The sequence below is a fragment of the Eumetopias jubatus genome, unplaced genomic scaffold (genome assembly GCF_037043125.1).
Source record: "Eumetopias jubatus isolate StellerSeaLion01/CBP00866 unplaced genomic scaffold, mEumJub1_p1.0 scaffold_3, whole genome shotgun sequence".
In the NCBI taxonomy this organism is placed as follows: Eukaryota; Metazoa; Chordata; class Mammalia; order Carnivora; family Otariidae; genus Eumetopias; species Eumetopias jubatus.
In genome coordinates, this window is record NW_028274809.1 from 179,477,416 (window position 1) to 179,501,831 (window position 24,416).

The following is a 24,416-nucleotide window of genomic DNA, read 5'->3' on the forward strand; positions in this document are numbered from 1 at the left end:
TAACTCCAGTCTTAAAGGACAGCTCTCAGATGTATGCCGTAACAGCTGCAGACAGATGACATTAGCGTGTGCAATGTGATAGGGGCTGGCTGGCTTCTATCAACAACAGAATCTGCCACCCTGAGTCAGAGGACAGAGCTGTCAACAGTGGGATCTGTGAAGGCGGTCACGGCCACTGCACGGAAGCCTCAGCGGCTGGCCTCGGGGGAGAGGACAAAGTCACGCAGCCTCCACCAGCCACATGGCTCTTGGACAGAAGTCCACGAGGAGGCTGTTTACTCCTGGAGGCCACCGCGGTGATCAACAGAGGATTTGTCTATAAAGCCTCGGCAAATATTTGTATCACCTTATCCCTTGGCATCCTAGCAGTCGGGTGTTTATAAAACCTGCACACAAATATCACTGTGCTTGTCCAAAATTTGCAGGGAGCTGACGAGAACTTGGCAGTAACCCCCAAGAACACTTTGAGACGCTCTGGTTTGCAGTGGGGCTTTCTCGGGTTTGATTTCAAGCTTAGTTAACTTTAGGTTCCTTCTCTATTTACGGAAGAGACAGCGGACCTAAGAGAGGAAGAGCACACGGCTGGCTCTCCCACGAACCTGTAGGAGGGAAACAGGATTCCCTCTGCCCTCGATCACCAGCAGTCAAAAGCCTCGAAAACGGGCGCCTGGGTGGCTCAGTTTGTTAAGCAACTGCCTTCGGCTCGGGTCATGATCCTGGAGTCCTGGGATCAAGTCCCGCATCGGGCTCCCTGCTCAGCGGGGAGTCTGCTTCTCCCTCTGACCCTCTTCCCTCTCGTGCTCTCTATCTCTCATTCGCTCTCTCAAATAAATAAATAAAATCTTAAAAAAAAAAAAAAAAAAAAAGCCTCGAAAACAGGCCGCACAGCCAGGAAGCTCCCACCCATTCAAAAGCTCTAAGCGAGCTCTGCCCACTCCGAAAGAGCCATTTGGATCTGAATTGCCAAGAAATCTAGCTTACTGACTACTCAAGGAGTACAGGCTGGTTAACCTCAGGAACACAACTGAGGTAACTTCCTTGGGGGAAAAGCTCTTAGGGTTCAGCTGAGAATGACGTTAGCGGGGCACTTCGGGTATTTGCAGTGAAATGCACGTTCATGCACCCTAGACTGACCTTTCACAGGCAAGGAAAACAGCGCTTCCCAGCCTAGCCTCTCTTGAAATTACCACGGATTTCATAAGCAAACAGCTCTAGAACAGCCCCTCTACTCTGAGTGGTCAAGAAACCCCCCGGGGTCATAGGTGGTTTCTACCTTTTTCTATTTCTTCCAAAGCACCTTGTATAATGAAAAGTGTATGCTGGGCAAACCTAAATGCCTTCTAGGGGCGCCTGGGTGGCTCAGTCGGTCAAGCATCCGCCTTTGGCTTGGATCAAGTCCCGCATCCTGTGTCAGGCTCCCTGCTCAGCGGGGAGTCTGCTTCTCCCTCTCCCTCTGCCCCTCCCCTCTGCTTGTGTGCTCGCTCACTCTCTCAAAATCTTAAAAAAAAAAAAAAAAAAAACCTAAACACCTGCTACTTAACACAGAAATAACACACATACACCCAATGTGTCACCTCATTTATTTTATGTCTTCAAGGCAGACAAGGAAAACACATATTTAGCCCAAAAAGTTCAGGAAGAAGCATCTACCGCAATCAGTTTTTTCTCTAACTCAAAAGCAATTTATTCGAAACAAGTTCCCTTATTTGGAATCTCCCCAAAACTTCCAAACCTTTTTTCTAAAGTCTCCAAACAGCGCGTGGTGTTATGGTTTTTAGACATTTTCTTTTCCTGGTGATTCTTTCAGCTTTGATGATCCTGGGCCTCCTGCCAGGTAGAAGCAAATTTCAGGGGCAGCCCCACCCTGCCCGGCCCGCATGGCTCAGGTGTGAAGTCCTGAATCACATCCCCCATTATCGCTTCCTTTTGTGCCTGCTCCCTTCCCTCCGGGTCATGACTCTTGAGGCCCACCTATCAGACAAAGTCCTGCCTTCAATTTCCCAGAGATCATCACCGAAAATACAAAAAGTTAAAATTAAAGGCAACACATCCACGGGGCTAGTATTTGGTGCGTGCACATCCTTCTGTTCCAGAGTCAGCCAAGGACCTAAGACTCTGGGTTAGCACCACGGGCCCTCTCGCTCTCTCGATGCCTCTTCCAGATGACTCCAGGATTTTTTTTCTTTCAGATTTTTTATTTGAGAGAGAGAGAAAGAGAGTGATTGCAGGGGGAGGGGCAGAAGGGGGAGGAAGAAGGAGAGAAAGAATCTCAAACAGACTCCACACTGAGTGAAAGTCTGTTCTGGGGCTCTATCTCACGATCCCGAGCCAAAACCAAGAGTGGGACGTTTCACTGACTGAGCCATCCAGGCGCCCCTGGGTTTTCTTAACAAGCCTGCTTCAGCTATTATCTCTGTCCAAGCTCCCTTCTCTGATGGGCCATCAGATTTCTCTCTAGAGCATCATACAACAGAGCAATTAACATTTAAGGCCCCACTGGAACACTCTGACGGAGACTTCAGCCCCTTGCCTGCTAGCCGTACAACCCTTTTTTTTTTTTTTTTTTTTTTTGGCAAATGGTATGAGGTGTGGAGGGGAAAGGCAGGTAGATGCACAGCTATGATTTTACTTCAAGTAAACACAATAACAATTAAAGTAGTAGAGCCTAGTTTTTCACTTAATTTTTATCATGTCACCACCCTAGATTCTTAGGAGAAAAGGCACAGGGTTAACAAGCACTGATCTGACTTCATATTTCTGGTAATTATCCACGAGTTAATAACAGAGGCTGCTTAAAGTCCACAAACAAAACCTACAAGGTTCTCACAGCCCCGAGGCAGAAGTGAAGGCGTGATCAAAAAACCCCCAGAGCTCCAGCTGGCTCTGAACTTGAAACGGCTCTTCCACACCAAACCAACCCTTCCTCAGGACCATCCTTCCGACACCTCTCTTCTGGGCAACCATTTGTTCTGAGCTCTCAGCAGGGACTCCAGACCTGGAATATGGAATTTGTCGGCCAAATTCTGAGAAGCAAAAGCAATCGTACCAGAAAATAGAAGACTGGTGTACCATATTTTATACACAATACAGAGAAGAGCTGTCCCAAACAATAACACCAATTTAAAATGTAAGAACCTCTCTGCCCATCACTCAGAGTTAAGGGGAGAAAGCTAATTATAAATCATACACTTTTCTCTTTGGACAATACTATGTCAATGGGACAGATTTTCGGAAAATTCCAGCTAAACCAGTTCATTCTTTGAAGCATTAGGTCAATTACAAACATACCAACCCTAGCTGCGTATTCAGAAACAACAAAAACATCCTTTGAAAAGCCTCTGTACGTGTTCTATTAAAGGGCTTATTCAGTAGGAAGTGGAAGAAGGAAAGCTTCATAGGGAATCTCAGGACACGCTAAAATAGCTTTCTTAATAATCTTAGGATCTTCTCCCACTCACTTTGAAAAACGTTTCCTATAACCACAAAAACTCAGAAGTGGAGGGAAAAAGAAAGCAACAACAAACACAAATGGGTTTAGCATAGAATGCAGGGAATCCCATGTAGACATACTCTGCAGATGGGCTGTCACCCCTGGCTCCCATCTCCAGGCCTATACCAACCCCAGCAATCCGGATGCCGTTTCCAGGCAAATCCGATTCCCTCTCGCAAGGCTCTCTGTTCCTCATTCCTTCCATGGAGATCGCCTGAACTTCATCAGAAGGAAGGAGAGATGGAGGGAAGACGGACCACCCCCCTCACACACACCAGTGAGGACCCAACTGTATAACTAAGAGCAGAGGAGTCGCCATCCGCTCTCCCTCCAAAGAGGCCAGAGCCAAATGGCATCTTGCTCCCTCATCCCCATGGAAGCAGCCCTCAAATGCTCTCAAAGCACAGAATGTGTACATGCCTTTATTAAAATTTTTTTTTAAAGATACAACCCACAACTCACTTTTTTTTTTTAAGATTTTATTTATTTATCTGATAGAGAGCAAGCAAGCACAAGCAGGGGAGAGGGGCAGAGGGAGAAGCAAACTCCCAGCTGAGCAGGGAGCCCAATGCACGGCTCGATTCCAGGACCCTGGGATCATGACCTTAACTGAAGGCAGAGGCTTAACTGACTGAGCCACCCAGGCATCCCTCACTTTTTTTTTCTTCTTAACCAGGTATCTGAACAACAGGACTGTAGTAAATGGGAATTTTCACATTCACTAATTCAAATGAGGTCTTAACTGCTGGTCCACCATGTGACAAGCACTTTTCTAGATTGTCACCCACAGATGGCATCTTCTATGGAGCCCACAGTCAGGAAGGAAAGCAGGGGACAAACACACTAAGACAGGTCCAGAACAATGACAATGATCAAATAGAAAATGAAACAGAGATGTGGCTGAGGACGGGAGCGGTTACTCTAGCTGGAGTTGAGGCCCTCAGAGGAGGCCAGGTGTGGACCAAAAGCCGGGTCAGCCTGAGAACAGCAACTGAAAAGCCCTAAGGTCCAAAGCACTTACAGAAAAATCCTGAAATACTAAGCATTTGCCTCTAATTGAGCAGAGATAATAAAAGAATGTCCTGTAGAAGGGAGTGAATCAGGGAATCTAGGGAGAGGTAGCTGGGCTTCAGGACTTCTCCCATCCCCCCAGAGTTACTGGCCCAAGGGCACACACTGTTACTTCATCAGCCAGGACAGTTCCAACGGGACTGCCGTTGTGGCGCTTCGAAGCCTCCACCAGCTCAGCAGACCGACCCCAAGTGCTGGGCCCCACACAGCGCCGCTCAGAGGCTTCGGCCCACCCAAAACTCTGGGATCAGGCAATTGGCTAAGCCCGCCAGGCTGCGGTGAAGGCCCGCGTCATCTCGGGGGGAGTTCCAACTTCTCCCCCTTCCCCAGGACTTCCCTGGTTCCCAGACTACTCACCACCGCCCCCTGGCCATGGCCCCCTGTCCAGCTAGCTCTGCCTCGCACGGCGAAGCTAAATGCTGGACTACAATGGCCTTCACTGGCTGGACTCACACACATCCCAGGACACCCCTCCGGCCCCATGAACCGGACAACCCATGAGATACCCCCGTCCATGCTCCCATCGCCCGGTGGGACCCGCCTGGTCTGTGAGGGGTCACCTCCAGGGCCACACGCCCTCCCTGGAGCTTTCACAGCCTGCATTCTTACCGACAAAGCACAGGCCTCAGGTGGTTTTCCCAGGTGGGGAAGGATCATAGGTTTTCACTAGCCATTACTCCTGGTCCAAGTGTAGCAAACATTGGCATCACCCTGACCCCATTTCCTGCCCAAGTTCCATGGTGGGCTGAGGGGTATAGTTTATGGAATATGAACTTCAGCTCACTTAGAGCGATATTATTTATCATCCAACCTAAGACACTCCTAGGAGTAAAATGAGGTGCTGTTAATAATTACAATGTGAGAAGGGGTGTAAACAGGCCTGTCCTGAGCAAACCAAGAGTTAGAATCACATGGCACAGGGGCGCCTGGGTGGCTCAGTCGTTAAGCGTCTGCCTTCGGCTCAGGTCATGATCCCAGGGTCCTGGGATCGAGCCCCGCATCGGGCTCCCTGCTCTGCGGGAAGCCTGCTTCTCCCTCTCCCACTCCCCCTGCTTGTGTTCCCTCTCTCGCTGTGTCTCTCTCTGTCAAATAAATAAAATCTAAAAAAAAAAAAAAAAAAAAATCACATGGCACAGATGAAAAGAAAAATTAAAAATGAGACTGGCAACAGCTCTATGACCTCAGGCAATCAAAAAATTTTTATGACTTTTTTTGAAGATTTTATTTATTTATTTGACAGAGAGAGAGACACAGCGAGAGAGGGAACACAAGCAGGCGGAGTGGGAGAGGGAGAAGCAGGCTTCCCGCGGAGCAGGGAGCCCAATGTGGGGCTCCATCCCAGGACCCTGGGACCATGACCTGAGCCGAAGGCAGACGCTTAACGACTGAGGCACCCAGGCGCCCCTGACTTACTTATTTTAGAGCGAGCGAGCGAGCACAAGTGGGAGGGGCAGAGGGAGAGGGAGAGAGACTCTCAAGCCGATTCCCCCACTGAGCGAGGAACCCGAGGCGAGGCTCAATCTCATGATCCTTAGATCACGACCTGAATCAAAACCAAGAGTTGGATGCCTAACCCACTGCGCCACCCAGGCACCCCGCAAAAATTTTATTCTTAATCTAATTTTCTTTCAAATCAAGGTAGGATTTCTTTTCCTTTAGTGGGGGCGGGGTAGGAGGAAGCCTACCAAGCCAAACCATTTCCTTCAGAAATAAAAAGATGCAGGCACAACACAGAGAATGGTGGCCTATCAGAAGACACAGATATAGGGGCGCCCGGGTAGCCCAGTGGGTTAAGCAACTGACTTTGATTTCAGCTCAGGTCATGTTCTCAGGATCATGGGATCGAGCCCCACGTCAGGCTCAGCAGGGAGTCTGTTTGGGATTCTCTTTCTCTCCCTCTGCATCCACCCACCCACACCCACACCCTCTCTCTCTCTCTCTCTCATAAATAAATAAATAAATAAATAAATAAATAAATCTTCCAAAAAAAAATGGGAAGGGGCACCTGGGTGGCTCAGTCAGTTGGGCACCTGCCTTCCGCTCAGGTCATGATCCCAGGGTCCTGGGATCAAGCCCCGAGTCGGGCTCCCCACTCAGCAGGGAGTCTGTTTCTCCCTCTCCCTCTGCCCCTCTACCTGCTTGTGTTCTCTCTCTCTCTCTCAAATAAATATTTTTTAAAAATGGGGAACCCAGATATAAAGAACAGAAACCCTTCTCTCTATAATCTAACCTAAGGCTAAAATCCATCAGGAGCCAGGGGTCACTTCAGAAGTTAAGATTGGGCCTGAACACGGACACCAGATAGCTAAACCTAGGGAAAAGTCCTCTGCAACGCAGTAGGCTTCTGGAGGTGCACCTCTTTAGGGATTTGAGGAGAGGAAAGAACTTCTGCACAAACTAAAACACAATGTAGTTTAATAAGCACCACCTGTTCCAAGAAGCCTTTCCTGGATCACACCAGCTCCTCAGGCATGGTACTCTCCCTCCTCTGGTGACTTCCCACATTTGAAGCTGGCAATCAAACAGCCCCATACCCTCCATTTACTAATGCTTTGGGGGAAAAACATACCCTCTGCACCTCAGTCTCCTAAGAGTCTACAAACATTATCAAGGTTATGGTAGCACCGTACCTCCTGTGATAGGAATTTACAAAATAAGGCAGAAAACTGTTCATGAAAGTCCTGGAGCGATCAGAATGGCTGTGTCCAAGATGAAGGGGGCCACTGCCTGGAGGGAAGGGCGCTGAGAGAGGAAGATGGAGGGGAGGCGGCAAAGCCCACCCAATACTCAACCCCTATCTTCACAAATCCCCAACCCCCATCGCAGACAGATTTTTGTGGAAACCAAGGAACAGGGCTGACTTGCTGGTGGGTGGGGGGGGGCAGAGAAGTTTCAAGAGAACATAGCAGGTGGGAGCATGGGGCAGGAGGAAGTGAGCGCAGCACCGACAGGAAGTGTGGAATGGGACCTCCAGCCACCAGCAGCTCCCCAGGAGCCACAGGGAGGAGCTGCGGCCGCCTGGCTTCCTGCCCAGGGACCACCGCCACGGAAGAACACGCTAGCCTCACCCGTGCTTACGTCCCATTGTCCGTCTGTCCGTACCCCCCCACACCCCCCGTCCCCCGGAGCGCAGCACAGTCAGCCCTTCCACACAAAGGGTGCCGCACATCGGTGTTCCCGGTCACCTCTTCCTTGAAATTCCTGCCAGGCGTTCGCTGTGAGAGGAAGGAAAGCGCTAATGGCTTTGAACCCGACCTTCTGTCTGTGTGACCCAGGGCCGGCTTATTTCAACCTGCGTCTGGTTCATGTCAAATTTGCCAGTCGGGGTTCAATCCTGCTGCCACAGCCCTCACCCCCCTCACACACCACCTTCCCCACGGCCTGACCCATGAAGGAGTAGCTATCTACTCACTTTGTTCTGCCCTCAATAGAAAAGCCAATTCCCAGAAATCAAAGGCGATGAATGCCCTTCTCAAAAGTGTGAGTCGGCGGCTCTGTGGGATTCCTTCCTGCTGCACCTCATCCTTCCTGGAAGCCTTTCTTAGAAACTGCGCCTCCCCCTTACAGGAAAGGAATCCCTCCCTCCCGAGGAACCGTGTGGATGAAGCAGCCTTAAGGAATTTCCCTTCAAGACTTCAACTTACTTTCTGAGCAGCACCTAGCAGAGATGACCAAAATCCACGCGACAAAGAGACAGAGACAGAGAGGAGGGAGGAAGGGGATCCTAATTTGACTTACTCAGAGGGACGAATTCTCTTTAAAAGATCTGTTTCAAATATATATATATATATCTGTTTCAAGGAAAAAACAGGACTACGTTATATGCAAAAGGGGAAAAGCAAAGAGGATTCTGAGTATGCCTGAGAACAGAGTCCTCTCTTTTTTTCAGCTATTAATACTTGATACACTAAGGACTTGCATGGGGCTTTTCACAAAAGCAAGATAATTTGGTTAAATTTACATGCACATGTAAAAGAGAAAGTTCAGAGCACGAGTCTCAGTTACCTCACCGCCTTAAAGAACATAACCTACATGAGGACGGTCCTTCACCCAAGATGTACAAACCTGGTTCCAGGGAAGGAACACCATCAGGGGTGATCTCATTTCAAGAGCAAGAATGATACTTGAACACCCAGGCTGCCAGTCCAGGGACAGAGCTCATTCTCCTCCTGAGTCAAGTACTCTGAAGGGTTTTTAAGGGCACTGCCTCTGAGTCTGAAAAGTTTGGGGGATTTTTACCTGAATTCGACTCAAAATTTATGAGGCAGCAGGTCAATAGAAGGCTAAGGTCATGAGGTCAAAGTCCCCAGTGAGTTCAGTGTAATAAAGAAGCAAAGACCACAATACAAAGCAGCTCTGATCAGTGACACAGTGGCACTCCCTCCAACCAAGACCTCCACGGGACACGCAGGGAGCTTCAGGCGGCCAGGGCTACATAGCAAAGTACCACAGACAAGGCGACTTAAATAACAAAAATTGAGCCTCTCCACGGTTCTGCAGGGATGGAGTCCGAGATCAAGGCGTCAGCACCATTAATAGAAAGAAAGTAGGTGCCAGAAGCTGACTTGGGTGGTTTCAGTCACGTTGCTCTGCTGTGGAACTGTTTTCTAGAAGACTTTTGGATAATGTAGCTACCACCACCTTATAATTTCCCAAGTGCTTTCACAGACAATGGCCCCATTCTGAGTATAAATTACACTCACCTTCATTGTTTTTTTTTTTTTTTAACAAATCTTAATTTCTGTAGCAGTTACTAACCGTTCACTTCTCCATCGGAGATGGGTATTACACACCACACCACTTCCACATTCCCTCCCTCCTGACTTGCCTTGCTTCACTGCAAGTGGGGAAGAAAAGTAAGTGTATAGCATTTTATTCACTTATACTTAAAACATAAGTTTTAGAATACATTGAGATTGGGGCACCTGGGTGACTCGGTCGGTCAAGCATCGGCCTTAGGCTCAGGTCATGACCTCAGGGTCCTGGGATAGGGCCCCACCTTGGGCTCTCCACTTAGCGGGGAGTGTCTGTCCCTCTCCCTCTGCGGCTCCTCCACCGCTTAGGGGTGTGGGTGTGTATGTGTGTGCGCACCTGCACGTGCCCATGCACACACTCTCTCCTCTCAAAATCTTTAAAATAAATAAAAATAAAAAATAAAATGGAGTCAGGAGGCCAGAGGGGGAGCTCTCCCACCCCACCATTCACCTGGCGGCTCCAACAAAAAGAAGCCTTATACTCGACCTTCGCAGCAGGAGGAAGGAAGATTTTCTCCTGGCTTGACAACACCACCCGGCCCCCCGCCCCGAGAGACATAACTCAGCCGATGAGAAGCAGCTACACTTCTGACTCACAGTTTACTCCAATAAACTTTCTGCTTATAGCAGCCCCCTTTCCTCTATAAAAGAGGGTTCCTGGGGCACCTGGGTGGCTCAGTTGGTTAAGCGGCTGCCTCCGTCTCAGGTCATGATCCCAGCGTCCTGGGATTGAGACCCCCAAGTCAGGCTCCTTGCTGAGCAGGGAGCCTGCTTCTCCCTCTGCCTGCTACTCTCCCTGCTTGTGCTCTCTCGCTTTCTGTCAAATAAATAAAATCTTTAAAAAAAAAAAAGTTTCTTCTCCTTTGCTCTCCATACTTGCCTAGAGTTTTGCTATAGCTTGGATGTCCCAGATTGCAATTTTTTGCTGTTCCCAAATAAACTCATTCTTGCTGGTAAAATAACTGCCAGTTTTATTTTTAAGGTCAACATCCCATAATGCCCAGCTTCCTCCTGTTCAAGGTAGAGGTGTCTACATTTCCAAATTAGAGAAACTCAGATTAGGAAGACTAAACTAATAATTTACAATCACTAAGTAAACCTCCTAAGTTCAAGATGCTCAGCGGGGACCAAGAAAAAGGTGTAAAAGACACTTGTTCCTGCCCTCAAGGAGCTAACAATTTAGTTTTAAAAGTCACAAAAGAGGGGTGCCTGGGTGGCTCAGTGGGTTAAGCATCTGCCTATGGTTCAGGTCACGATCCAGAGTCCTGGGATCAAGCCCCGCATCAGGCTCCTTGCTCAGCGGGGAGCCTGCTTCTCCCTCTCCCTCTCTGTGCACTCTTGCGTGCATGCTCTCTCTCAAATAAATAAGTAAATAAATCTTTAAAAGAAAAAAAAAAAGGAAAGACCCCACAAGAGCCAGCCTGTGTTCATTAACAGGAAATCATGCTAATTCCTTTCTTTGCAGGATTTCAGAATGACTGCTTGGTACATAAGGCACCTTTGGACTCTGTAAGACAGATGACACGACCTCCCCCAACACCTGTGGCCAAGTTCATCTGCTACCCGGCGTTCATGAGTGGATCAGAGGACAGTTCCAGGACCTGTCCTTTCTGGCATTCAGAAAGAAAACTGCAAACGTTTTCAAAGAACTTTCAACTGACAACAATGGGATGCTGAACTGTGACACCAACAAAATGAACTTAGAGAAAAAAACAGCAGTTTGCGTGGGGATAAACCCCATGGACCATGACGTCAGTTGACTCTGTGTCCAATGTAGCCCAACTGTATACGCTGCTCACCATACCCAAATTTCATCGCCAGCCCAGACTTCTTCCTGGAGCCCCCGACACATGACCAATTGCCTACTCTACTTCTCTACTTAAATGTGTAGCAGGCATCTCAAACTTAACATGGTGGGGGGGGGGGGCGGAAAGAACTAGATCATAAATATTTTAGACTTTGCAGGTCATACAGTCTCTGTAGCAACTACTCAATTGTGCTGTCGTAGCCCACAGACAATATATGAATGAATAAACATAGCCATGTTCCAATAAAACTTGACAAAAATAGACAGCAGGCTGGATCTGACCTGCGGGTCATAGTTTGCCAACTCCTGCTCTAGAACATGACCTGGAACACAGCAAGCACTCAAAAATATTTGCTAAATTGTTAAATTAGTTACTTCAAACACTACCTCTGGCCAGAATAAACCTAGAATAGGTCTAGTTCTAGATGCCACATTAACATAAAGACATTGATAAACCAAAGCATATTCAGTTCAAGCAGATGGAAGAGGGTCTGAAAACCCTGCCATTTAAAGGCAACCTAAGAACTGGAGACAATTCTCTAAAAGATTTAATGGATCCATGACAGTGGTCTTTGAATACCAGAAGGCCATGATGGTGGGGGGGGAGCCCACATGCTGTGTGTTGACAAAAAAAAAAAAAAAGAAAGAGAGAGAGACAGATGGGTAGAAACTGTCCAAAAAGAAAACTGGCTCAATACAGCATTCTTCTGGCATTCCAATATGAATATTAGTAAGAGCAGTAAATTTCCCCACTGCACAATGTCTGGAAGGGATTCTTGTATTGAGTATGAACTGAGATCTCTTCCACCCAACCCTGTAATTCCATGACACTGGAGGTAGGGCAGGCAGGAGCTAGCCCAGGGAAAGAGAGCAGACAGAAACCAGCCCCATAAAGAGGCTGGCACAGGGGCGCCTGGGTGGCTCAGTCGTTGGGCGTCTGCCTTTGGCTCAGGTCATGGTCCCAGGGTCCTGGGATCGAGCCCCACATCGGGCTCCCTGCTTGGCAGAAGCCTGCTTCTCCCTCTCCCGCTCCCCCTGCTTGTGCTCCCTCTCTCGCTGTGTCTTTCTCTGTCAAATAAATAAAATCTTAAAAAAAAAAAAAAAAAAAGAGGCTGGCACAGAAGTGGCCATGGAACCAGGAAATGGAATGAGGAGCTAAGCTCTAGAAGGACTAGGGGTGCTCACGGAGCACAGGACTGGGGAGAAGAGATAAGGATGAAAGTTGGCGAGGATGAAACAGGGGAGTATGAACTTGAATGACCGTATCAACCACCACCAGGTAGTGGGGAGGGGCATCCACGACACCTTATCGCCCTTCTCAGGACATGCTACCCTTTCCACAATTCGGTGTCCTACACATGCCCACCCCCCCTCCAAGAGGACTCCCCACCTTCTTCATGCTCCCCCCCCCGAAGCCCCTACTGGGGCAGGCGTTAGTCCCATGCCTGCAACAGCGCACACCCGACGTGTTGTGATTCACTCTCACAGCAAATTGCTGGACATGTGGGCCACACTTTCTAGCCCACCTAAGGGTCACAGGCAACCGTGTGACTGACACCTTGCCGATAAAATGCGAGTGTGAAGGTCGTAGGTCACTTTCAAGCCAGGAACACAAAAACCAGCCACAAACAACTTCTTCCCAGCTGAATAAAGAGGACTTAATGGAGAGGACCCAAGGACTGAGCCACGAGATATAAAAAGTCCAGCTACTGAATAAATGTGTGATGTAACTGCCCACCGGCAACAACCCAAAAAGGACTACAAACATGATTTCAAGTGCGTTTTTTTTTTTTTTTTTTTAAGATTTTACTTATTTGACAGAGAGAGACACAGCGAGAGAGGGAACACAAGCAGGGGGAGTGGGAGAGGGAGAAGCAGGCTTCCCGCGGAGCAGGGAGCCTGAGGAAGGGCTCCATCCCAGGACCCCGGGATCATGACCTGAGCCGAAGACAGACGCTTAACGACTGAGCCACCCAGGCGCCCCTTCTGTTTTGTTTTTTGACTAAGTCACTAAGATTTGGGGCTTGTTTTGTTCCGTGGCTAACACCAGTTACAGAATTAAGTAGACTAGACTCTGCAAGCTCTTTGAGAACAGGAATGTTTTTATGGAGTTGAATGCAGGAACACAAAAGGCACTCAAATGTTGGCCAAAAGAACTATCTAAACCACAAGGGGGCTGGATCAGTACCCTTGGCCTCCCACTGTGCTCTCAAATAGAAGTGGATTTTAAGGGCTGAGAAAGAGCTCAGAAATGTGGTTCCCAAAATTTAGCATGAGTCACCAGAACCCTGTTAAAAAATTCTGACGCGGGATGCCAACACCTCCCCCCAACCCCCAGATTATGTTTCTATGGGTAAGGAATGAGACTCCGAAATTTACATTCATCCTCTATCTGGGAAATAAACTATGGCAATTTACAAACAAAACTGTTAGTTTACAAATGCTAAGTAACAAGAGGAAGGTGGCATGGCTACCTTTTAATATTTATTCACTGTTTTGGTAAACCAATGTTTGGTTCATTTAATACTCTCAACAACCTTATGAGATGTGTATCATGATTATTCCCATTTTACAGATGAGGAAGCTTGCCTTTGGTCAGGTAAACGGTAGAGTTCAGATTTACACCCAGACACTTTAGTTTGGGGGCGGGGGCGGCGGGAGAATGACCCTTCTCCGCTATACGTCACCTGAATTAGGGCTCAGGGCTGTATAAATGCGCCTCTGGCAATGGTACGGGCATCAGCCTGCTTTCCCGCATCCGCTCACCCAACCCTGTTAACCAACCCAGTAGTTCACAGAGAGGCATCAGTCAGGACCCCAGTTCAGGCTCTGTGGGCCCTGCAAAGACAGGGTAGGTACCAAATCTGCCTCACCTCATCAGAAAAGTCCAGCAGTGAGAGAAATGACGGAAGACGAGACGCAAAAAGCAGGTTCTGAAGGATTCTGAATGCCACCCTTAAGAACTGCTCTTCAAAGCAGTGAGGAGGTAGGAGAGGTTTTTGGCAGGAGGATGGCATGGATTTTAGGGGAAAGACTGGTGGCAGGAAAACCCATTGGGAGGAAGAAGAGCCAAGAGCATAAGCTGAGGCTGGAGCAGAGGAGAGGGACACCTGCTCCAGGAGGACGAGCACCTCTGTGCATTTCCTTCCCTTTGGCTCTCACACACTCACATTCTGGAAATGCTTGCCGAATGAAGGACTCCAAGGGCATGTCTTAGGTTCAATCAATGGGATGTGATGTCCGCAAAACCGGCAGGAACAGACAGGTTCGTGCCTTGAGAACTGGATGGCCAACACACACATGGCAATTTAAGAGACAGCATGATGAAGAAAGGGTAGGAGAACGTGCTTCCGAGGCCAGCATCTGTGAAGAGCATACTCATTCACTAACATAACTTTTAAATGTCTGCTGGAGAGTCAGCAGACTCATTTATTTATTAGGTGAACTAGTGTTTACCTGTCAGAGCAGGGGCCAGGCAGTCAAGAGCCTGAGCACTTCGGCCACTGAATGTGCTGAGGATGTGGGCACGATACCAGCTGAAGACCACCACCCCCCCCCCCGAGCTGTGCTGTCCCTGACAATTTGCCCAACCTCTCTGGACCTGCATTTCCTCAGGTGTGAAATAGTATTCACTGTCTTACAGGACTGAGGATTAACTGAGACATTTAAACAGTGGGCAAACAAGTCTGAGCCCATAGGAAGCACTCAGTAGGGGTTAGCGATGATCAGTATCATTATCTCAATGGACCCATCTCTGAGGACTAACCACCTGCATAAGTGCCCAGGAAGAACTTAAGCTGCAGAACCCCAAGTCCCACCAGACCAACCGGAATACCTGCAAAGAGGAAAGGACCCTCATCTGCATTTTTAATGGTATCTCATAAAATACTGCTGAAGGGGCGCCTGGGTGGCTCCGTCGTTAAGCGTCTGCCTTCGGCTCAGGTCATGATCCCAGGGTCCTGGGATCGAGCCCCACATCGGGCTCCTTGCTCCGCAGGAAGCCTGCTTCTCCCTCTCCCGCTCCCGCTCCCCCTGCTTGTGTTCCCTCTCTCAACTATGTATCCCTCTGTCAAATAAATAAAATCTTTAAAAAAAAAAGAAAAGAAAAGAAAATACTGCTGAAATAGGTAAACACGAGTTTGTTTTGTTTTGTTTTAAAGATTTTATTTATTTGAGGGGCACCTGGGTGGCTCAGTTGGTTGAGCGGCTACCTTCGGCTCAGGTCATGATCCTGGGGTCCTGGGATCGAGCCCCACATCGGGCTCCCTACTCAGCGGGGAGTCTGCTTCTCCCTCTGACCCTCCCCCGTCTCATTCTCTCTCTCTCTCTCTCTCTCTCTCATTCTCTCTCAAATAAATAAAAAATATTAAAAAAAAAAAAGATTTTGAGAGAGACAGCAAGGGGAGGGGGGAGGGAGAAGCAGACACCCCGCGGAGCAGGGAACCCAAAGAGGGGCTCAATCCCAGGACCCTGAGATCATGACCTGAGGCGAAGGCAAACGCTTAACCAACTGACCCACCCAGGCGCCCCGGTAAACATGAGTTTTAACTTCTAAAAAAATCTAATCTTTCCCTCTTACATTTTTAGTTATCTCACAGTATGTACATAATATAAAGAGATCTTAGAAGGATTAAGCTTAAATGGATCGATCTTTGGGGTCCCTGGCTGGCTCAGTCAGTAGAGCATGTGACTCTTGATCTGGGGAGTTGCCGTTCAAGCCCCACGCTGGGTGTAGAGATTACTTTAAAATATTTAAAAACTAAAAATAGGGTACCTGCTCCCCCTGCTTGTGCACAATTCGTCAGCACAGAAACACAAAAAATATTTGCAGGGGCTTAGAGTTCACACAGAGAAGAAACCCACAGAGACATCCTCATGGTAAGAGACAGGGTTTCCTGGCCCCACTGACAAGTGACAGGCGAGATTTAGGATAAAGGTTCACAGGGTGCATGACATCGCTGGGCTCCACATCCCACAGCCAGCCTGGGAGATACACCGTGGGGGCAGGGGTGGTGTCCCCTAGAGAACTCAGAAAGGCAAATTATCTACTTGACACAGCTGAATGAACACTAGTTAACCCCGCTCACACTGAGCAGATGCAGAACTGTAAGGATACAAACAAACAAAAAATCAAATAGAGGGGCGCCTGGGTGGCTCAGTCGTTAAGCATCTGCCTTCAGCTGAGGTCATGATCCCAGGGTCCTGGGATCGAGCCCCGTATCGGGCTCTCTGCTCAGCAGGAAGCCTGCTTCTCCCTCTCCCACTCCCCCTGCTTGTGTTCCCTCTCTCGCTGTGTCTCTCTCTGTCAAAATAAATAAAATTTAAAAATTAAATAAAATGAAACATCTCAAATAAATAAATAAAACATCTCCAAAAAATAAACGGTAAAACGAAATCTCTCACTGCACTACTCTCGGTCACTACGTACTGAGGGCCTAATGCAGCCACCCTCTGGAAAGCAGGACAGCACTCAGCATCTGCACTCCCTCCCAACCCCAGCCCCTGACAAGTCTCCAGTCTGACCCCAGTGGCAGTCTCAGCAACAGCATTGGCTTTCCAAAGTGACAGTTCATAGACTGAGCCAGTGTCAGGGGAGTTCATAGACTGAGCCAGTGTCAGTGAGTGAGCATTTAGGCCACTCTCCAGTGGCCTAAATGCATGTGGCCATGCACTTCTCTGGGGACGGGTCCTGAGCTGCTAACTGCGGAGCGAGGGTAGACAGGTAAACGTAGAGCACATCTCCAGGGATGCTGCGCACCAGGGGACAGCACAATCTAGTGCCCAGCTGGATAAGCCTACACCACTTATTTCCAATAACAGGAAAGAGGAAGAATTATTCAATAAACCATGATGAGAAATGAGCTGTTTTGGAAAAAATAGGGCCGATTTTATACCAAATACAAAAGGAAATTCTAGCTATGTATTAGAAAGAAAATGCGGGGCGCCTGGGTGGTTCAGTTGGTTAGGAGGCTGCCTTCGGCTCGGGTCACGATCCTGGAGTCCCGGGATCGAGTCCCACATCAGGCTCCCTGCTCAGCAGGGAGTCTGCTTCTCCCTCGGACCCTCTCCCATCTCATGCTCTCTCTCTATCTCATTCTCTCTCTCAAATAAATAAATAAAATCTTTAAAAAAGAAAAAAGGAAGAAAACGCTTATGGAGATTTAGATGATGCTGGAATCTAAAAAGGAAGAATTACAGAAGTAATAGGAAAAACCAGAAAGAGCTCAATGATATATAAATGTAAAACCTCTGATCTAGGGGCACCTGGCTGGCTCAGTCAGTAGTGTGTGTGACTCTTGATCTTGGGGTTGTGAGTCTGAGCCCCTCATTGGATGTAGAGATTAAAAATAATTTTTAAAATATTTTTAAAAAATTCTTTAAGGGGCGCCTGGGTGGCTCAGTCTTTAAGCGTCTGCCTTCGGCTCGGGTCATGATCCCGGGGTCCTGGGATTGAGCCCTGCATCGGGCTCCCTGCTCAGCTGGGAGTCTGCTTCTCCCTCTCTCACTCCCCCTGCTTGTTTCCCTCTCTCGCTCTCTCTCTCTCTGTCAAATAAATAAATAAAATCTTTAAAAAAAAATTCTTTAAAAAAACAAAACCTCTGGGGCGCCTGGGTGGCTCAGTTGGTTAAGCGACTGCCTTCGGCTCAGGTCATGATCCTGGAGTCCCGGGATCGAGTCCCACATCGGGCTCCCTGCTCGGCAGGGAGTCTGCTTCTCCCCTGACCCTCTTCCCTCTCGTGCTCTCTATCTCTCATTCTCTCTCTCTCAAATAAATAAATAAAATCTTTAAAAAAAAAAACAAAACCTCTGATCTAAATTAAGAGTCAAATGAAAATCTGAAAAAACATAAGCACTATTACAAGTTATTTCAAAAATATAAATGCCTCATAGGAAAAAATCTAATACACAATTCAAAGATACAAAAAAAAGCTCCATCTCTATAAATCAAATTCAAATTAAAACCCTGATATTATTTTTAATCTTTGATTTAGAAAAAAAATTAATTCAGGTACTTCAAGTCGACCATCAAATATGCACACAAACCACTACTGAGGGTCAGTTGGTCCAAAACTGGAGAACAAATTTGCCTTTCACCAGTTATTCCACTTCTGGCAACAGAGAAAAAGGAAAGACGTGCCAAAATATACGGGCATGGATACGCACTGCATCATAATTAGAAATAAACTGTATTCAACAAAAGTGAAGACCAGACAGGGGCGCCTGGGTGGCTCAGTTGTTAAGCGTCTGCCTTCAGCTCAGGTCATCGGGTGCTTCAACTCACCACCCTCGAGCCCCGCATCGGGCTCCCTGCTCAGCGGGGAGCCTGCTTCTTCCTCTCCCACTTCCCCTGCTTGTGTTCCCTCTCACATGCTCTCTCTCTCTCTCTCTGTCAATTAAATAAATAAATAAAATCTTTTAAAAAAAAGTGAAGACTGGATAAATTACAATTGTTAAATGTCATGTTCTGAAGTTTTAATGCCATGAATAAATGTTAACCACAGAAAATTAAGAAGGAATCCAGATTCAAAACTATTTGGGGTTTCACAACCTTTGCTGTGAAAGAAGAAACACACTACTTGGTTTTGTAGAAAAGATGTGTATGCATATGAGTTTTAGGGGGAAGACTAAGAAACCAAAGTATCAGCAGGTGTACTTGGCTAACGGAAATAAATCATCCATGGGACACCTGTGTGACTAAGTTGTTAAGCGTCTGCCTTTAGCTCAGGTCATGATCCTAGGGTCCTGGGATCGAGCCCTGCATTGGGCTCCTTGCTCAGCAAGGAGTCTGCTTCTCCCTTGCCCTCTGTCCCTGCTTGTGTTCCCTCTCTCGCTGTGTCTCTGTCAAATAAATAAAATCTTAAAAAAAAAAGAAGAAATCCATATTCCTTTATTTTTCTGTAGTTTCAAATTCCTTACAAAAATAGAAAAATAAGGGCGCCTGGGTGACTCAGTCGGTTAAGCGTCTGCCTTCGGCTCAGGTCATGATCCCAGGGTCCTGGGATCAGGTCCCGCATCGGGCTCCCTGCTCGGCAGTGAGCCTGCTTCTCCCTCTCCCTCTGCCTCTCTCCCTGCTTGTGTTCTCTCTCTCGCTGTCTCTTGCTCTGTCAAAAATATAAATAAATAAAAATCTTAAAAAAAAAATAGAAAAATATATATTCTTTTCAAAAATCCACAACAGGGGCACCTAGCTGGCTCATTCAGTAAAGCGTGCAACTCTTGATCTCAGGGTGGTGAGTTCAAGCACCATGCTGGGCATGGAGCCTCCTTAAAAAAGAAAACAAAAATCTGCAAAAATTGGTGCTAGATTAGTAAATGTGACCTTTAAAAAAAAAATCTGCAAAAATTACCAACCACCATTATGTACAACTCCCCCTTAGGCCCAAGGGCCCAAGGTTTCACAACCTTTGCTGTGAAAACACCAAAACCCCACTAAGGCCATTGGTATAGAAGTCCATAAAGCTAGTTACTGGCATCATCTGAATAGATAGCTACCAGTTCACAAGTTTAGAAAGCAGATGCAATTTGAGAAGAAAAGCAAATATCCAATGAGAAGATGAAAACTCGGTTTTTCTCTGCAAGGTGAGCCTTGTCTCCAGGGAGCACTTCCTGGCCGGGCTCATTTCGACTTTCCCGCCTGCCAGAGGGGTACACATGGAAATCACTAAGGCGGCCTCCAACTTTCAAATCCCTAGAAATGCAGAAGATAAATAGATACAGGATGGCAATCATGGTCAACAGCTGACCTCAAAAGACCTGCCCCTTTTTTAAAACTGGAATAACAATGCCAATGGGGGCAGTGGCTTAAAGCAGCAAGCCAGGCTCAACCTTCCATCAGAATAACCTGGAGCACAGGTTTAAACCCCACCCCCACCCCAGAGTTTCTACATAATTTACAGAACTGGTCTGGAATGGGTGCCAGAGAATCTGCATTGCTAACAAGCCCCGGGGAGACTGATGATGTTGAAGGTGTGAGTTCCATGCTTGGAGTACAACTGCCCTAAAGCATGGTAATAGATTTCACGTGCACCATCTCCTCTCCCAACAGCAATAACTTTATGAAAGTCCAGCCTTTCTGGACTTCTGGCCTTCTCTCCCCACGCATTTAAGAACAAGTGTCCTGGGGCGCCTGGGTGGCTCAGTTGGTTAAGCGACCACCTTCGGCTCAGGTCATGATCCTGGAGTCCCAGGATCGAGTCCCGCATCGGGCTCCCTGCTCAGCGGGGAGTCTGCTTCTCCCTCTGACCCTCCCCCCTCTCATGCTCTCTATCTCATTCTCTCTCTCAAATAAATAAATAAAATCTTTAAAAAAAAAAAACAAGTGTCCCAACAGGAGCAACTCAGTCCAGCAGCTGCAAACACAGGCTCAGGAGCCAGATTGCCTCATTGGGGATCCTGCTCTACCGTGACACACGGCTGTGTGATCAAGTGTAAAACAGAGAAGAGTTCCTTCCCCGGCAGCAGGGAAGCTGGAAACGGTGCCTACCAAAGTCATCAATCAAGAGTCCTCACCTGCCCATTTTCATGCACACACCTTGTGAAACATCCATAAATAGAAAGTGCTTCCAGAGTTCCTTGCCCTGCCTGAAGTTACGGAGATGTTTGCCTACTTCATTATTATTTATGATAACCACACCCAAATTCCTTCTTGTACCCATACACTTCTTTCCTTGAGAAGGGCCCAAGGGCCAAGAGATGTCCCCACAAACACTGAATACACCACAATCAAAACAAGCCTAAGAGCACTACTCTCCCCTAGGGATCTCCTAGGCTTTCCCATAAAAAAGGTTAAATATCAGAATGTGGGAACTTTGATTAAAGCCTTAGGGTTAGTTTAGGGTCAAGAAACAAAAGATCTAATCATCAACCAAGGGTAATTAAAGCCCACAGGTTCAGGGTCCCAGCTACGAGCTTCACCTCTCTGAGGTGTTTTTCACCTGTGTCTTCTCCCAGCTCCGGGACCCTCCAGTGATTTTAGGGCCATAGGACTCCGGAACAGGACCACCCGCATTAAGACCATGGATCACTTCTCTAAAAGCTAGAGATCCGGAGACGACCCCATAGGCTTCAAGGATCCCAACTCCAGAGCGGTCCTCAAAGGTGGAAACGGGAACAATTGCAAAAGGGAAAGCGGCTGTGCAAAAACATACTCCAGCTGTGGTTATGTGCGTCCCAGACAAAAGCAAAACGTGTTCAAGAACAGTGTTCCCATTCATCAAATAAAAACCACAGTGAAATGAAATCTGCCACAACTAGATACCAGGACACACCGTGTGAGACGCACGCGGACAAAGGGAGAGAGCGAGACATGGTCACAAACACAGGGAGCCCGGTGGAGTTTGCAACTCAGAGTCACATAAGGACTATCGGAAGAGGTGGGGCCGCTGGGGGGGAAAGGGGGGCGGATGGCAATGGTCCAGGGCACTAATTAGACAAGGAAGCTGTTCAGAAGCTGCTTGCTTAGGAAGAAAAAGGTGCAGCTTTAGTTTATGAGAAGGGCGAATCCTTGCGCGGTACTGAGGGGGTCGGCTAAGGGTGGAAGGGCGGGGCGGGGGGGGTCCTGCCGGTTCTCCCTCACGGCAGTTCTCCCCCTCCTCACCCCCTGCTCGGGCTCCAGGGGCTGCAGCTCCGGCGGATGCTGCCTGCTCCGGCTCCTCCCCCCCTCCTCCTCCCAGACACTGGAGGCTGGCGGGGCCGCGAACGCCAAGGCAGGGAGCCCCCCCGAGCCCCCGCCCCCAGGTCCCCGGCCCCGCTCCCGCCGGGCCCGCGCGGCAGGGCGCCGGCGGGGACCACGCGGCTAGCGCGGGGTGGCCCCACCCGCGGCGAGAAGCCTCAGGGTGCCGGCGACCAGCGCTCCCACGCCACAACCCTCTACCCTCCAGCCCCAAGGGGCGCTCACCAGAAGAAGACGCGCGAGCAGAGGTTCGCGTTCTGCAGCGGGTTGGGTTTCACCTCCGCGTACACTGGCAGCATCTTGCCGCCGGGGTCGCTCCGCTCCGGGAGGCGCGGGCAGCGATGCTGGAGCTCCGGCGTCCGCGCCGGTCCTCTGGGCGGGAGCCCAAGAGCCACCCGCTTCCGGGAGCGGAGCGCCGGCGGCCCGCCCCGTTCCCCCGTTCCCACCCCGCCCACGGGCCGCGCTGCTGCGGCTGCTGCCGCCGCCGGGAGCCGGGAGCCGGCAGCGACGCGCCGCTTGCGAGGCGGCGGGACGGGAGTGGCGGAGACCACGCTGCGGGTCCGGGCTGCAGGTGCTAGGCGAGGCCGCCGGCGGCGTTCGATGTAGGCGGGGAGGCAGAGCTCGCGGCGCACAAGGCCCGGCGCGGAGGCGCCCACGTGCCCTCACCTGGCTGCAAACTTGGCAGAAGTTCGCGCTCGGTGCCAGGGCACCCAGCAGAAGGTGCGGAGGCGAGGTGCCGACTCTGCCCACCCAGCAGCTCGGAAACGCCCCCTGGGCTGTGGCTTTCAGAACACGTGGGAGAGCAGCCGGACCACTTTAGCCTTTTGGGCTTACTGCCCTCATCAGGACCAAACAAGGGTGCTGTGGGAGGTTCTCCAACGTGAGAGCCAAACATTTGACCTCGGGCAAGAGCAGGATTGAGCACAGATTATCTTTGCAGAGCTGCGAGACCTAAAGAAAGGTAACAGAGGACTGAAAGAACTCTGATTTGGGAAGAGGAATGCCCGCCGTCACTGGGGGCAGGCTTTTTGCAGCTCACATGTTGCATTGCACGGAGCAGCTCCAGTCAGCTTTCTACTGCCCTCTGAGACTGGTAAAGGCGGGTATGGAAAGAAAAGAGCGGGCCTTACGATTTCTTTCATCGTGCCCTCAGAGCCTAGCAGAATGAAAGTGGCCAACAGAACATAAGTTACAGAGCACCGGTCATGTGCACTGCTGGGGATCTTACTTCTAACTCTAACGAGGCCAGAGTCAAGAAGGTGTTGTTATCCCTATTTTTCAGATGAGAAAGATAAGGCTGAAGGACAGAACTCTTACATCGTCTTAGAGTCAGTAAATGATGAGACCCGACTGGGACTCAGTCAGAGTCCAGCATGGTCTGTCCCACTGGTGACGGTCAGTGTGCGTGAAACGTGCCTGGGTGGATGAATGAATGATTGCAGGACTTAATGAACAAAATCTCGGACTCCCACTCAGAAGTCTTCAGTTGTGTGGTTATCTTACCAGTGCTCAGCAGCTTCTCTTCCCTTCGACGCTAAATGAAGAAAAAAATAAGTACTTAGAGCAAGATCCCTTAAAAAAAAAATTATTCGGTGAATTCTACCCCCAAGGTGGGGCTCACACTCACCACAAGAGATCAAGAGTTGCATGCTCTACATACTGAGCTAGCCAGGTGCCCCAAGATCATTTTATTTTTTGAGAATTTCCCATTTTCTGTGGTTAAGATAGTGTTATTGATAACGGCTCTTTGGTTACCTGAGGGGAGTTGGGGGGGAGGAGTGAAATAGATGAAAGGAATTAAGAGTCCACTTACCATGATGAGCACTGAGTAATGTATATAATTGTTGAATCATTATATTGTACACCTGAAACTAATATAACACCATGTGGGGTGTCTGGGTGGCTCAGTCAGTTAAGATCTGCCTTCTCTCACGTAATGATTCCAGAGTCCTGGGATCGAGTCCCACCTCAGGCTCCTTGCTCAGTCGGGAGTCGGCTTCTCCCACTCCCTGCTCGTGCGTGTGCGCTCTCTCTATATATACCTCTAAAATAAATAGAATCTTTAAAAAAAGAAAAAAGACACCAGATATTCCAAAGGCACGTGTTTCCAACTATTTAAAAAATAAGTCTTTCTGGACGCCTGGGTGGCTCAGTCGTTAAGGGTCTGCCTTTGGCTCAGGTCATGATCCCAGGGTCCTAGGATCGAGCCCCACATCGGGCTCCCTGCTCCGCGGGAAGCCTGCTTCTCCCTCTCCCACTCCCCCTGCTTGTGTTCCCTCTCTCGCTGTGCCTCTCTCTGTCAAATAAATAAATAAAATCTTTTTAAAAAATGTCTTTCAATTTCAGTTATGCGAGATGAAGAAGTGCTGGAAAACTCGTACAGAGCAATGTGACTATCATTGGCAATAAATACTATGTTGTATACTTGAAATTTGCTAAGAGAATAAATCTTGGGTGTTCTCAAAAAAAAGGAAAATAGTTAAGATATGAAGTGATGGATATGTTGATTGGCTTTGTTGGAAATATTTCATACTGTTGATGCCTAAGGAGTCATCAGGTTGCACACCTTAAATATATACAATTTTTGATTGTCAATTGTACCTCAATAAAGCAGGGGGGGAA

General features: G+C 48.6%; 1 protein-coding gene across 1 annotated transcript in view; it reads right to left on the reverse strand.

Moving 5' to 3' along the window:
* The window catches only part of ABCC4 (ATP binding cassette subfamily C member 4 (PEL blood group)), a 246,481-nt gene extending 224,327 nt beyond the window's left edge, over nucleotides 1-22,154 (reverse strand). The window contains exon 1 of the mRNA XM_028112074.2: nucleotides 22,020-22,154. Coding sequence (XP_027967875.1) covers nucleotides 22,020-22,093 — 74 coding nt within the window. The 5' untranslated portion in view covers nucleotides 22,094-22,154. The remainder of the gene's footprint in view (nucleotides 1-22,019) is intronic.
* Nucleotides 22,155-24,416: the final 2,262 nt, after the last annotated feature.